The 14,053-nt window shown below is 39.1% G+C and overlaps 1 protein-coding gene across 1 annotated transcript; it reads right to left on the bottom strand.

Annotated features, from left to right (window-relative positions):
- Nucleotides 1–8,090: 8,090 nt before the first annotated feature.
- ypel3 (yippee-like 3) lies at nt 8,091–12,483 on the bottom strand. The gene is made up of 5 exons (XM_085352274.1): nt 12,133–12,483; nt 10,674–10,792; nt 10,480–10,523; nt 9,857–9,965; nt 8,091–9,189 (listed from the first exon to the last, which is right to left on the bottom strand). Exons 2-5 carry the CDS (start codon nt 10,788–10,790, stop codon nt 9,100–9,102), a joined length of 360 nt encoding a protein of 119 aa, XP_085208400.1. The 5' UTR covers nt 10,791–10,792; nt 12,133–12,483; the 3' UTR covers nt 8,091–9,099.
- Nucleotides 12,484–14,053: the final 1,570 nt, after the last annotated feature.

Here is a 14,053-nt window from a genome sequence, read left to right as displayed (position 1 = left end):
GAAGAGGGGAAAATGGCGAAACGGAAAAAGTCACGTGGCCAACCACCCAGGAAGGTTCCATTTAGAGATTTTCCCGGGGGGTAAGGGAGTGGGGTGCTCGACACAAACAGACACTAATATAATATAACCAATAATACAACTGCTGATTAATACATACACATTGAAACATATTACATAATAAAATATCGTTTGTAAATTCAAGGCAATTGAAAGTGAATTTCAAATTGATTGTATGTCACATAATGCATTTATTACTACAACATGCTATATGAGTTTTTTTGCCCCGTCCATGAAATATGGTACGCTCTGCTGCTGCTGCTGCAAGCTGCACTGACTGCGGTTGAAACGCTAGTCGTCACTGCAAGCTGGCGTATTAACTATTAGGTTTAAAATAAACAGCAGACTCCACCAAAAGCGGCGTCTGCACCCTATAATTTAAAAATACAACAACAAATAAACAGCTTAATGTGGACACAGCGAGAAAACACAGTAACCCTGAGTCCATATTAACCATTAACGCCATCCATCCATCCTCCAGCACAGGAGCCTACAGGGCATGTCTGTGGTGTGCTGTTTTCTGCAGGGCAATACCTTTCAGGGACATTTGGATTTAAAATAAGAGCAGAAACTCTTTGGAAGACCAAATATCAAATAACTACTCAAGAAACTAAGCAAAGCTTAAAGATGCACCCCGGAGTCGTCATTTCAAGGTGACACCAACATGAAAATGGGTGTTTCTTATATCAGCTAAAGGGGTCTTCCACCCCAAAATATAGACTTACTCAAACTTTGATTTTAGTCATCTTTAAATTTGATCAGATCCTGATTAAATGTATGTTTGCTGTGATTAAAGAGAGATTGTTCTGCAAAATATTTTGTTACTTTGCCATGATGAATAATAAAGTTTGAGCCAAATCAAATCAGCTTAATCACAGTAGCTTGTTTTACTGATTTTACTGCTGTATTCCACTGAAGGGTCAGAGATGAATCTGTGTCGATCACTAGTAAATGTTCACATATTTGAAGCTGAGTTTAAATCCTCATGAATTTCATTCTCTTGAAAGCCATAAGTGTCTTAAAAGCAAGGCATTAAAATTCTCTTCTGACACTTTTGGTTCAACCTTTTTATAAAAACACATTCATCGGTTTAAATGGTGGAACATTTTTAACTCATGGTGTTACATTTTGATTTCCTTCTCATCTAAAAGAGATGTATGACTCAAGCAGCATTCAGCACCAGCTAAAATTCCTTTTAGATACCGTTTGTAAGTTAATTTGCTAAAACAAACAAATAAATAGAAAAAAAAATAAAAGGAGTAGTGCACATCTTGTAAAGCTGTCAATCCAGCACCTTCCAGCTCCACCCCGACTTTGCTAGGTAGATTTAACGTATTTAGTCTCCCAAAGGATGTATTTTATTTCCTGTATTATTTCCAGATAGGCGAGTGGATTCATATGTGGGCTTACCTCCCACTGCACAGCTTTTCTTTATGGAAACTTGTATGATGCAGTATAACTGAAAATTCAGGAGATCCGTGAATTTGTTCACTTTTCTCACATGAATCAAATTACAAAACACTCACAGGCATGAAAAGGTGAACACATAGCAGCTGAAATTGTACTGCACACACATGACTGTCAGCAGCCTCTCCAGCAAAGGATTAGCTGTTGGAGCCCATTCATGTGACACGTGTGTGTTTAACATATGATCACCGCCTCTTTACATTTTTATTCTCTTTAGGGAAATGTGATCTCCCTGGCAGGTCCAATGCTAGCTCACTGATAGAGTAGATTTCATTTTAATGCTTATTTGTGTAGTCCATCAGGGCTTTTGTACACAATCATTAATCACACAGTTTGTGTCTTAAATTGAGTTCATCTGCTCATTTGTATTCTATTTTGAGATGTGCAGGTAAACAGTGTGTTACCGCAGCAATTACTCCACTTAATTAGCCCACAGACATGTGTAAATGTCTACAAATATTTTTAGGTATTCTACATCCTTTATGGAATAGATGTCTGAATTCTGCAGCAAAACAATTCAAATTTAAAATTTTTAAACTACAAAACCAGTTGTGTCCACAAATTGATTTATTGCAGAGTTATAACATGCCTTAAAGGTTAGAAGTTAAAGGCACTTAAATACAGTGATGATGCTCTTAGAAATACTTCGTATCATTGTGTTTCTTTATGAATCCCCCTTGCACAAAGGTTAGTGAATAAATCCAGCTGATATTTTATGTCACCAGCTCTCATAGAGGTATATTTTTGGTTTTTTGAGACAGGCGCAGGTTGTTCCAAACACCTCTGTGAGCTCGCCACAGTTCTGCTGTGGATTTACTGTATCCGCGTCTTCTGTGTCTTCATGTAATCCCAGAGATCAGGGCTCTGTGGAGGCCAAGCCATCTGTTGCTGGATGAAGCTACTTGTTCCTCCTCACAGCTGAACACAGTGCTTTATGCCTCTGGCTGTATTTTTGGACTCGCTGTCATGCTGTAAAATAAATCTGGGTCTGATCGGATGGCACTGAAATGAGAGCGGTAAGAATTAAAGGTGATAAAATCTCTGCACAGCACTGGTGTCTAAACATAACTACACTACAGCACCACCTGCTGGCTGACTTCCAGCACCATCTGTTGGCACAGAGTCGGATTTGTTACACAGACGGCGAGAGCTCCGCTGACATGCGTAAAAAGACATTTTCTTAAAAAGCTGCTGTTATGTCATAAAAATGCAGCCACATCTGAACGTTTTCTGAACACAAAGGAATTTGAGCCGTAAATAAAGGCAACACAACTATTATCAGCATCACTAATACACTGAAAAAAAGGGACTGGCCATCTCTTGGATTTATGTAAGCATCTTGCATGTATTTAACACAATTGCCTCATGTTTTAAAGTTAAATGTAACTATATAGTGTAAAAACTACATGATATGCAGAAAGGGTGTATTAAATTGTTCATATCATGTTCAGGTGAAGTAAGTCAATAAGATAGCAACGTTAAATCTCGTGAAACCACGCGTGATTTCATCTCGCGGGCTTTGGATCGTGGTTTAAAAAAGGCATCCATCTCAGTCAAGTCGAGCAGCCAACTCTACGTTTTTGGTATGTCTTGATTTTTTGAATTAATATTTACCATATTTCAGACAAATGTAGTTAAACGTCTAGAGTGTCGCCATGTAACATGCTAAAAAAGAGCCGTTAGCTTATTTGCTGTTTTATCTGTTGTCAAAGAATTGGCGCTTTTTCATTTGAATTTGTCTTTGGCACAAGAGCCGTAATATCACATTAAACCTAATTACGAGGCACTCATAACATAATTTGGTTTTCTGTGTGAATAGATTTGCCAACTGACTCTTCAGTTACATTGTGTATTTACTGCACCATGGTGTTAGTGAGATTTTGGACATTGAACAGCTTTAGCTAATATCATCAGCGGCATTATGCTAGCTTACATCCCTACCCCTCCTGGCCTCACCTGCTGTCCTTTTGTTTTTGTTTTTTTTTTGCTGCACATTGAGAGACGACCTCTATTCTGCATTTCACCAGGAGTCAGCTGATGGATTGTGGGTTCAAGGTGTTATGGTAAGAAAGTATATTCTATTTTCGTTTCTGTAACTTAATTATAATGGGTTTTTTATAATTATTAGGTGCATGCATACTCACCCTATTAATACAACTGAGAAATCCAAAATCTGCCATAGGTTTAACTTATACCTGTATGTATTGCCAGAAAGGTGATTACTGGACTCGCATTAATGCACACTTGAACTGAAATGAGGTTGTAACTTGTGGGTTGTTGGGTTGCAAATCAGAAACAAACATCTTTGGATTTTTTTTAATCCCATAAGATCTGGAAACACAGTTTTTATTCAACAAAACATTACTGATTAACCAAGCACAGTGCCTGCTGTTATTTCAAAATAATTTTATGTCATTTCAGATAAAATGCAGCATTCCAGTGCATCCCAACCATGCCTTTACAGTCAAGGTTTCTGACGGAGCTGAGTTTCTCTCTGACAGTCTGCTGAAAGTGTTTGCAAAGTGATCGGGGGAACAGGGCACAAAGCTAAAGGATGTAGCTGCCATTATGACAGTAAGAACTTTAAAATTCTTTAACTACAAAGTGTATATGTATTGCATTAGGTCAGTAAAATTTTTATGCTACATCCATTGAAACAGTCAACTATTACCTGTGAGTAATGATTCCACTAAAAGGATGCCATAATTTTCGTCATGCATTTACTGGACCACTGAGAAAAATTTATCTTTTTTTAAAAATAAATGTTCTGGAAACTATATATCCATAAAGTTGATGTCAAACAGGAACTTTTGATATTGCTTTGTAGATGCTGGTGTTGCATGTTGACTGGTTTAAAAAGTCAAGAGTTTTTGTCTGGGATCATTTTCTTCTGTGCTACTGAAAAGTTCACAAATCTCTGTTTTCTTTGTTATAATAGTCAAGGATGACATTAATGCTCGGAGTCCCTCATCAAAGTGCTCCGCATCTGTGTGAAAGACAATTGCAACATCTTGGTGCAGGAGTTCATGGTGAGTGTTTTATGAGTAGATTGTGGATTTGCAACCTTTAAAAATGCATTTAGTTATCCACTTGATCCTCATTGGACTGGTTAGGACCAGTAGTCCTCTTTAATAATTTGAAGTTCACATGAGGCCTGGTAGTGAACTCGGCCGCCGGCCCTTGAGGCCCCACCCCCACCCCTGTATTAGGGGTCACATCAGTGTGAAAAAACTTTAAATTTGTCATTCTAATGAACAAAGGAAAATCCCACCAGTATTTACATTAGCTTTTGTTTGAGAAAAAAAAAAAAAAAAAAAAGACCAACTGACCAACAGCTAACCAAATTGTGGGGCTGAAAGTCTAAATTCTAACATCTTCTGAGTGACATAACCTGGATTTCTGATGGGCCGGTGTCTTTCTAACAAAAACTAATGTAAAGCATTTGAAATTATTATGTTTTTCACCCTCTCTTAGAAACTCTGTTAGACCATGAATGGCAGCATGGCAGGCCACTCTTTGGCTATAGCTATTTACTATGTTGCTTGCATTGGTTTAAATTACTCTAACATTAGAACTGGTAGATTCAAAAGAGATGAGTTTAAAAAGGAATCTTAAAGAAATGTTTTGTGTTTAACCAGGACTTGACTGAGGCCACTGCACAGATTGAGAAAACCACAATGAACATCTGTCTCCAGAGATGCGCCAGGCAATGACTTTTCTGATGTTGTTCTTCAAGATCTGGATAACGTGACCTTTGCAGTAGCCATGCTGTTTGGACCTTTTTTATTCCTTCAACATGAGTTACCCATCACAACTCTGCTACACTTTTGAGGTGATTCAATGGGTGGTAATGGAGTTGGAAGCAACTCAGCTCTCAAGAAAAGCTCACAACTAAGACAAAACTGCTCCTGCAACGAAGCTCACTGTTATGCATGTGAGGTGACCAGCTCTAGGTGAGAGGACATTTAAATCTCACACTTGTTCTGCTGCATTTTTGAAGCTCAATTCCAGGAACGGATCGCAGGGTTCATTTTTATATACTCTGCAACTGCCATGAGGACGAGCTGTTTTTTGTTGTTGTTTGTTTTTCCTTTTGCTCTGTACAAGTTCTCTGTCTGTTTGGCAGCATTTTTAAATTTCTCTTTGTATTTTTTCTTTCTTTTACTAGTGAAGAGATGTAGCGTGAACAGTTATACAGTCTAAATATCCCATATGGGTCGTGTGAAATGGTATTTTCAGTTTCATTCAGTTGAAGTAAAGAACGTTGAATATTTCTAAGTGTGCTGTTTTGAACCAAGATGTCACAGTATGATCAGTGCTGTAATTTTTGACAGTCACTGTATCAATGTTATTTTTGCGTCTCTTGAATAAAGTTTTTGACCTGCAAGTGCTAATTTCTTTAGTTATTGGGGTAAAATGGGTAGTGTTAATAGGAAGGTGTTTGCCAATTCAGTAACCTAATTTAATGTTAATGGAAACTAACATTACCTCAAATTGTTTAGTTATAATTGTTGTTTAACTGAATCTTGATGTCAGAGGCCTTAAATAGAATGTTTTGTATTGTTCTTTCCCAACATTTTTCAAAAGAAACAGTCTAATTTCTTTGCTGCGATTGATTCCAGAGAACACGGAAGAACTGACATTATTTAACTGTTGATTTATATAGATTCAGTAGAGGAGTAATGTCAGTTTAATTCTTTACCTACTGCAGTGAAATTAGACATGTTGTTTTGAAAGGTTACTGGTGGATGCCAGCAACCATCTTGGAAGAGAACAATACAATCTGTTATAAGGCCTCCATTTGAAAATTGTGTATTTGATACTAGAATATAATAGCAAAATGTAATTTGAAGATAACATGTAGTATTTAAGTGACCAAGTAGTATTGGGTAAAAGTTATTGAATCGTGTTGGGATAACGTGAGAAAATTGTGAAGGATTAAAATATTCCAAGAGCTCAAATTACTTCATCAAAACATGTTTAAGTCACATTTTATCAACACAAATTGCACAGGTTTATTGAACATGAATAAATTGTGTTAATTTAACTCAATGGTTTAAGTTGCTGCCAAAGCAAAACATCTGTGTGCAACAAATGTCCACCATTGAATTAAGTAAATCCAACAACATATTTTTTTCAGTGTAGGTGCAACTATTTAAAGTCTTTTAAATTTGCATTTTCATTTTAATATCACTATTTATGAAATTAAAGTAATGAAAACTGTTGACTTATTATTTACAAAAATGTAGTTTTAAAGCTATGCAGGCCAATCTGAGTCCTACCTGTTTTTATGCAAATAAATCAGATTTAAAGTGATCTGCTTTGATAATAAGCCTGCTGGAAAACCTATTCTCCTGTCCATAAATGGTGCAACATTTGTTTGTGGGTTAAGCAGCAGAGATGAGTATGTGAGCTGGACCAATAAAAAGCCTGCCAAATCTTCTCTGCCAAACAGCTCATTCTGCTACTGACTCTGGTTTGGTGTTATTTATTGGATTGGATGATTGAAGTCTGAAGGAACAAAACATGTTAGCAATTTATTAATTTAACAAGCGGGGGAAGAAGTATTAATTGGCAAAAGAGTCTGGCACCTCCTCCCCATGCTGGTCACAAACTGCTGTGGGATGGCATCCCATTCTTCAAGCAGCATTCGTCAGAAGTCAGCCAGTGTGGTTGTGCCAGACCAGACCTTAGATTGGCTGTGTGCAGTCTGTTCCAGGTTGTCTGGGTAAACAGCCATCGGCCAGATCATTTTGCAAACCTTGACTGGACACCTGCTTGAAGTTGTCCTATAGCATAGCTCTATCCAGATCAGTCAAACATGCCATGGTTGGAGCAGACACCAACTGACTGCTGTAGCAGGGTCCCCGCTCACAGTTGCTCCTAATCAAACAGCAATGAGCCACCTGCAGTACCAGAAGCTCAATAGCAGAAAAAGCTGTTTGGCTTTGACGAGAAGATTTGACTGTTTTATAATGGGAACAACTCACAAATGTGGCACCATTTAAGGGGCAATAAACAGGCTTGCAAACAATATAAGATTTATTGCAGAGCATTGTTACAACAAAGAAATAATGGAGCAAACACAAATTTACTTACTTTTTATGCCAAAGTTTGTAAAGAACCACTTATGGAGATGATAAATAAATCAGGTTTGTTCTTAAAGCCACAGGGAGGCACTAGAGATGGATCAAAGAGTCACGAGCTACTCAGTGTAAACTAATCCCTGGTGATTAAAAAAAGGACTGATCTGTCTCTCGCTACCATCAATAATATAAAATGACACCGATACAAGATGTGTGACCTACAGAATATGCCTAAGTGAGTACTTTAATTCTTCCTTTTTATTAGTTTCCCACCAAAACAGACAATCAAAAGCTACTTTTACCTTTAGCTGTTTTATGAATTTGGCCCTCACACTTTTGTGTTGTCTCAGCACTTTGAACAGAAACTTTCTCAGGCTGTGTTTTGTCTGGATTTGACCACAAAGAAGAAATAAGCTTGATGAGAAAATCAGAAGCGAGATAAGATGAAACACCACAGCACAAACAAAAGTCTTACTGGCATACTGTATTTTAATGAAATATCAGGTTAAAATAAAAAACACTTTAATGAAAGAAGCAGACATTAAAAAAAAAAAAAATCACCATAAATATGCTACATTACCCAAATCACACTCTGCTCTAGCACAATCTAGGAAATCTAAGGGCTGCTTTAGTGTTAGGTCACAAACATATGAAGGATCCGCATTAAGAGTGAAGATATCCCGAATGTGCAGTGGAAAATCTAAATGTGAATCAACTCCAGATCAATGCTTCTCAACACTATCCAGCTTAAGACTTATGAGCAAACACTGCACTCATACACATTCCCACCCAAACGCACACTAAAAGGTAGACCTTCAAGCGGAAGACTTACCCCAGATTATGAATTACAAGATGTTTGTGGGCTTTTTAGGCAAAATATGAACAAGTTTTACTAATCTTAAAAACATTAACTCATAAAAAAAAGCCCATCCCGCTTCTCTAAGCGTTCCCATACCCTCACATCAAAAAAGAAGGGATCTCTGGATTAAACAAGCCTAAATAATTCACTCAGTTTGGGTCATTTACATCTAAATATGCACCTTAAAGTCAAAAGGAAAACCCAAATACCTGCATCCAGTGTTTAAGATCAGATAATTTGACTTGCACCGGCCTGCCCACCACGGGGCGAGGCCGTTTCAGTGGTTTAATCGCTAATAGGCGTGCTCAAAATGTAACACCAACTGGTGCCCCGTGTGACTACATCTCCAAGTTCTCACGCGCAAACCCCGCACTCATTCAATCCATGTCCTCCTGCACAACTAGCACTTAGGACAGCATTATCAGCAAATGTGTTGTCGTGCTTGCTGGAAAAAAAAGGAAACAAAACACGAAGAACAGATAAAGATATGGCATCACATGCTATTCTTGGCAAAGCTGTATGAAGTGAAAGTGTGGCACAGCGATGGCTCGAACGTGGGATGAAGAAGCTACACTGGAACCGTTTTCGCAACTTGTGAAAAAGTCATGACGAAAGACGAAGATTTCCCTCTCAGTCCCAACCGTTGTCCTTTATCATGTGGGACAGCTCGATGATGTACTTCCCCTCCTTGTACTTCTGACTCAGTTCAAAGGCCTGTTCCTGCAGGAGGAAGGTGAAAGGAGTTGTTAGAAAGAGAGAAAAAGTTAGATGACAGATGAAAGAAAGCTGTAGCTGACATGATGTCTGGTTAGTGGACAACTAATCTGACATCTTGCTACTTCTTAGAGTGACTTTTAGCAAAGCCCAACCCCAAGTGAAAACACTGCACAAACAAACAGTAAGAGTTTGTCAATCAGAGTGAAGCCACACCCCGAAACATACCCCACTTTGCCGTTTACTCCTAATGGAGATAATAATTCACTAAATGAACAGCATGTTGTCTTAATGAAGGCTTTAAAACAGCGACAGAGACCATAAAGTCATCAGGGAAAAGTTTACAGAAGTAATAAATCAAGAGAGAAAACGGGTCATTTTCTCATGTATTTCTTTACAATTTTTGCAGTTCATGCATTAATGCAGACAGTGACATTCACATAACAATCACTGGAAAGTCCAGATGTTCTTGATTACATCATTTCTTTGTTGTTTTTGTGCACATTCTGCGTCTTACAAAAATGTCCCAATTGATTTGTGCGATATGTATAAAATTCGTCATGGCACCAGAAAAGTGTGTGTGGACGTCTCAGTGAATTAAAAAACAAAAAGCCTTTAAGTGATTTAAAGATGAATAATCCTGCACTGTATTTGCTGGAGGACATATACGTACATATTTCCAGCCCAACGTGGTGTGACAGTTTTCGCAGTAGATGTCGGCCACAGCATGAAGTCCCGTGAGCAGCAGTCTCTCCTCAGCAGGGCCGCAGCCGACATTGACCCTGAAGACAAAAGCATGGACACACTGTGATTAAACTGTTCTCTTCAGTAATCACTCAAGGACAGCCTCTCCTGCACAGCTACAACCTCCTTTAGGAGAAAATGTTAATGAAACCCTACTATTCAAAAAGGGCTGCACCTGAACAAATTAAGATTTAAACTGAGTGGAGCTAGTAGGTTAATATTTAAGACGCAAACAGTGTGTACTCCTGACCCACTAACCCCGGAAGAACGTGAGCTCACACACCTTCAAAATCCAAACTAGAGCAAATCAAGTCCGTTCAGTGTGGTTTGATCAAGCAAGCGCGATACTAGAAATGTGTTTTCACCGAGAAATAGACTTTTTATAAAACGATTTGCGTGAAAAAATAACATTTTTGCACAAAGTGGCTTTAAAGTTGTTGTGAATACAAGTGAGATGTGAAAAACAACAACAGTTCCCTCTTCTGTCTACAGGAGAAGTGAGACTGGAAACCGAAAACAGGAAAAACCTGCTTTTTAATAGTTGATACTTACACAGAGTTGAAGAGGTAGGCTCGGCCCTGGCTGCCTTGGAAAGACTAGGAGACAGGGAGGAAAAATATAAATTAGAGACAGACTGCAAACCCAACTCTGATATGTCTCAGATGCAACTTTCTAAAATAACCATGAAGCAAATGTGCATGGCATCTGACATGATTATCAACAAAAAAGACAAGCGGCATACAGACCTTGGAGATAAGATCGTCATGATTGGCCAGATGGGCGCGACAGTGCACACAGCTGTAACGGCGGTGGCAGGAGTCCAGATACGCCTGGAACGTCTTGGCTTTTGTCAGCTTCACCATGTCTGAGCAGGACCAAACACAGAGAGAGACGAGGTTTTTTTTATTATTGTTTGTATGATGGGTTAGCGATCTTGGCACACAGTTCTTCCATCTGACTAACCATAAACAGGATGATTTCTTTCTCATTTGAATTAACCTTAGCCCCATCACAAGACTATAAAGCTTCACCCTAACGCAATGTGACACAAAGGTTATTAAAGTTAAGCCAAACTAAAAACCAAAAGCAGGACGTTCCTTCCATCTTCTGTCAGACTGTGTGCAATAGTCTATATTCCATCTTGCTGTTAACCACTGCACTATGCAATGTCCCATGCCATATATATTTCTATATGCACAGTGCACATTTTTCTCTATTGTTGTAGAGTATTATTAATAAAGGTTATGTTATAATGCTGAATCTACTTATTTTGTTCCTGTTCTATTCATTTTGCTGCTATAATAATGTAATAACGTGAATTTTTCAGTTGGGGGTAAAAGTCTATCTTATAAAAAGCCCATTGTCAACACAACCAGCCTGATGAGGTGTTTTGTATTAAGACTTAGGATGCCTACATGACTTTCAACTGCCTTCACAAAGTGCTACTACTGTAATCTCTTCAACCAGGCCCCTGATAAGTAGCCCCAGTATTATAATAACTACAAAGAAAACTAAACTAAAATTGAGCACTGTCAAACTGCAATGAGGCTGGACCCAGAGAAAATCTGTTAATCACCTGATCAGATGTGGTCCAGAAAAATCTATGACCAAAGTCCTACTATTATACACCAAGTGAAAATTGAAAGTCAGCACTATAAAGGTGTGACTTACTCCCTCAAGCCTTTGCATTAGTATTTAACAATTTGGAGTTTGTAACTAACAGTTTGAGCTATCTAACATCAAGGTTTTAAGGTCATTCATCCTTAATGAATGAAAGCTATCTGGGTTGGACTCTTTGTCAGCTTCAATCATGCATCTTCTTTTCAATGATTAAATGTATGATGGCAGAGGGTGACTTTACAAGGTATGGATGCATTGTTAGCTGAGACTAGTCAAAAATAACAGGTTAGTTAACCAGGCAGCTTGCTTCCTGGTTTCTAATAGTTGGCACAAATAACCCTTGCTTAGATAAATGCAGCAGTTAACCCAAATTCAAGGACTGTACAGGCACTGTCAGTCTACCAGTCAACGTAAACGGACTGATGGTGCATCTGCCAGCTGCAGGAGTATATCGGGCCACTAGCTCTGCTTTGACCTAGCTTAGTGTGTTAGCTAGCCCGCTAGCTCCGCACTGTCAACACACAACAGCAGCGGCAGCAGCGCAGATGCGCATTGCAGGACATTTCTCGGTGTCCGTCCACTCACCTAAAAACACCGAAGCTCCCCACAGTCTAGACAGCGGACTGGTGTGGCCGGCAGCTGAAAAACTTCAGGTAAAAGGCAGAAAAACGGTCAGTTTGGTGAGAAACGATCGACCACGCGTTGGCGGTTCGGACACACAAAAAAGGACAGACAGCTCTGGCTGTTGAAGCGGAGCCCGTTTACCCGCGTCTCTCTTTTGTTTTTTGAACCAGAACCAGCGCTCAAAGTTCCGAAACGACCTTCTTTAAAAGTGGAGCTGGACGCCGACAAAGCTGGCAGGCTGACAAGGAGCGAAAGCAGCGACCTCGGCGGGAGGGAAAATGCGATTTGTTTATGAAAACACGCATAGGAGGAAGTCTGGGTAGTGCAAAACAAATCCCCGCTGACCAATCAGAGCCTCCGAGTGACGTTAGAATGTGGGTCAACCAATCAGATTCCATCTTACCGGGGCCTTTTATGGCTATCGATTTGATTGCTGTTTGGTAGCGTTTCATAAATGCTGAAAGTGTGTTATTATCTCCGGCCTGTCGGACTGGGATTAAAAATAATTTCAAAAACGAGCATAGTGCTTCTGTAGAGATCAGACCAATAAGAGCAAGAACAACATGCTAACCTGCTACTGTGACAGTTTCCAGGAGTTCTTGGAATATGAGCCTGAGGGAAGGGTTTTATTTGTTGTGGTTTCTTGACTGCTCCTTTGCATGTCCTTTGCCTTTCGTGTGTGTGTGTGTGTGTATTTTTATGACACACAGGCAGGCGGTCTATTACACTGATCTCTAGTTTAGTTTTGAAACGTTTGGTTATAATTCCTGCAGTTTCCTTGCTTTGTGGTACAGCAACATGTAACATTAAATGTTGATCAATGACCTAGGCCTAGGGTGAGCAGATCCCAACAAACTAAATGTAGGGCATATGTGGCATTTGTGTGGGAGAAAGTGGGACATGTCAGCAATGATGACTTAAAAATAAAAACAAACAAACAATAAACTAGGCACGTACAGGCTAATTGAACAATATTTCAAACTGTCTTGCTAAGCAAATACAGTAAAGATAAAGGGAAACTGAAGTTTGTTCTTATAGTCATGCATATGGAAAGTCTTTATGTACTTTCACTGTGATTTCTGCATTTTGGGGCCTTCAGTTTGAATCTATCCATAGATTTGCATAGCTTTCTTTTGCCACATCTGAAAAGTTCAGCAATTTTATTTAATTATAACACATATATTGTGTCACTTCACACCACATTATTCAGAATATACTGGAACTTCATTTTCTTCTTCAAGTGTGCAACTTGTTGACTTGTAGCTTTCCCTGATGATTATGGCGTTAAACTGGCTAAGCTTCTTCTCACTATAATAAAAGGCCTACCGTTCGCACTGGGTTAAAACCAGAGTTTAGAAAAGTGCAAAGTGCACAGTGTTTTAGTCCCGTGTCCCTACCATCACTTCCAACCAGCCATGGTGGATGACTGCCCCTCCTTGAGTCTGGTTCTGTTTTGAGGTTTTTTCCTGTTAAAAGGGAGTTTTTCCTTCCCACTCTCACCAAGTGCTTGCTCATACTGGGTTGCTTGATTGTTGCGGCTTTCTCTGTATTGTTGTAGGGTCTCTACCTTACATGTAAAGTTCCTTGAGGCAACTTTCGTTGTGATTTGATGCTATATAAATAAAACTGAGTTGATTTGCATGTCCTCCCGAACCAGTCAAAATATGGGAAATTGTCTCAAGTGTCTCAATACTACCAAGACATCTTATTTTATTGCTACTTTGCTCTCGGTGCCTACTGTTATTATTTTTTTGCATAAATCCAGGTATATCCCATTAACTTGATCGTCGCCAACCTACACAGAAAAATACCCTCTTTGTTTCACCAACAAACTGGTTGATTATTATCACGGCCGGGTGGCTGGACTTTGACCATAGTTGCT

This window comes from Diplotaxodon limnothrissa, linkage group LG4 (genome assembly GCF_057381915.1).
Source record: "Diplotaxodon limnothrissa isolate DT_005_m linkage group LG4, D_limnothrissa_male_GT1.1, whole genome shotgun sequence".
Taxonomy (NCBI): domain Eukaryota; kingdom Metazoa; phylum Chordata; class Actinopteri; order Cichliformes; family Cichlidae; genus Diplotaxodon; species Diplotaxodon limnothrissa.
The sequence above is the reverse complement of the archived record's forward strand: the minus strand, read 5'-3'. Positions and strand labels throughout refer to the sequence as shown.

Excerpts from the sequence above, each read along its gene's own strand:
- ypel3 (XM_085352274.1), bottom strand. The coding sequence starts at position 10,790 with ATGGTGAAGCTGACAAAAGCCAAGACGTTCCAGGCGTATCTGGACTCC. Across the intron at positions 10,524-10,673 it reads ATGACGATCTTATCTCCAAG|TCTTTCCAAGGCAGCCAGGG; the intron begins GTCTGTATGCCG and ends CCTGTCTCCTAG. Across the intron at positions 9,190-9,856 it reads CCACGTTGGGCTGGAAATAT|GAACAGGCCTTTGAACTGAG; the intron begins GTACGTATATGT and ends TTCCTCCTGCAG.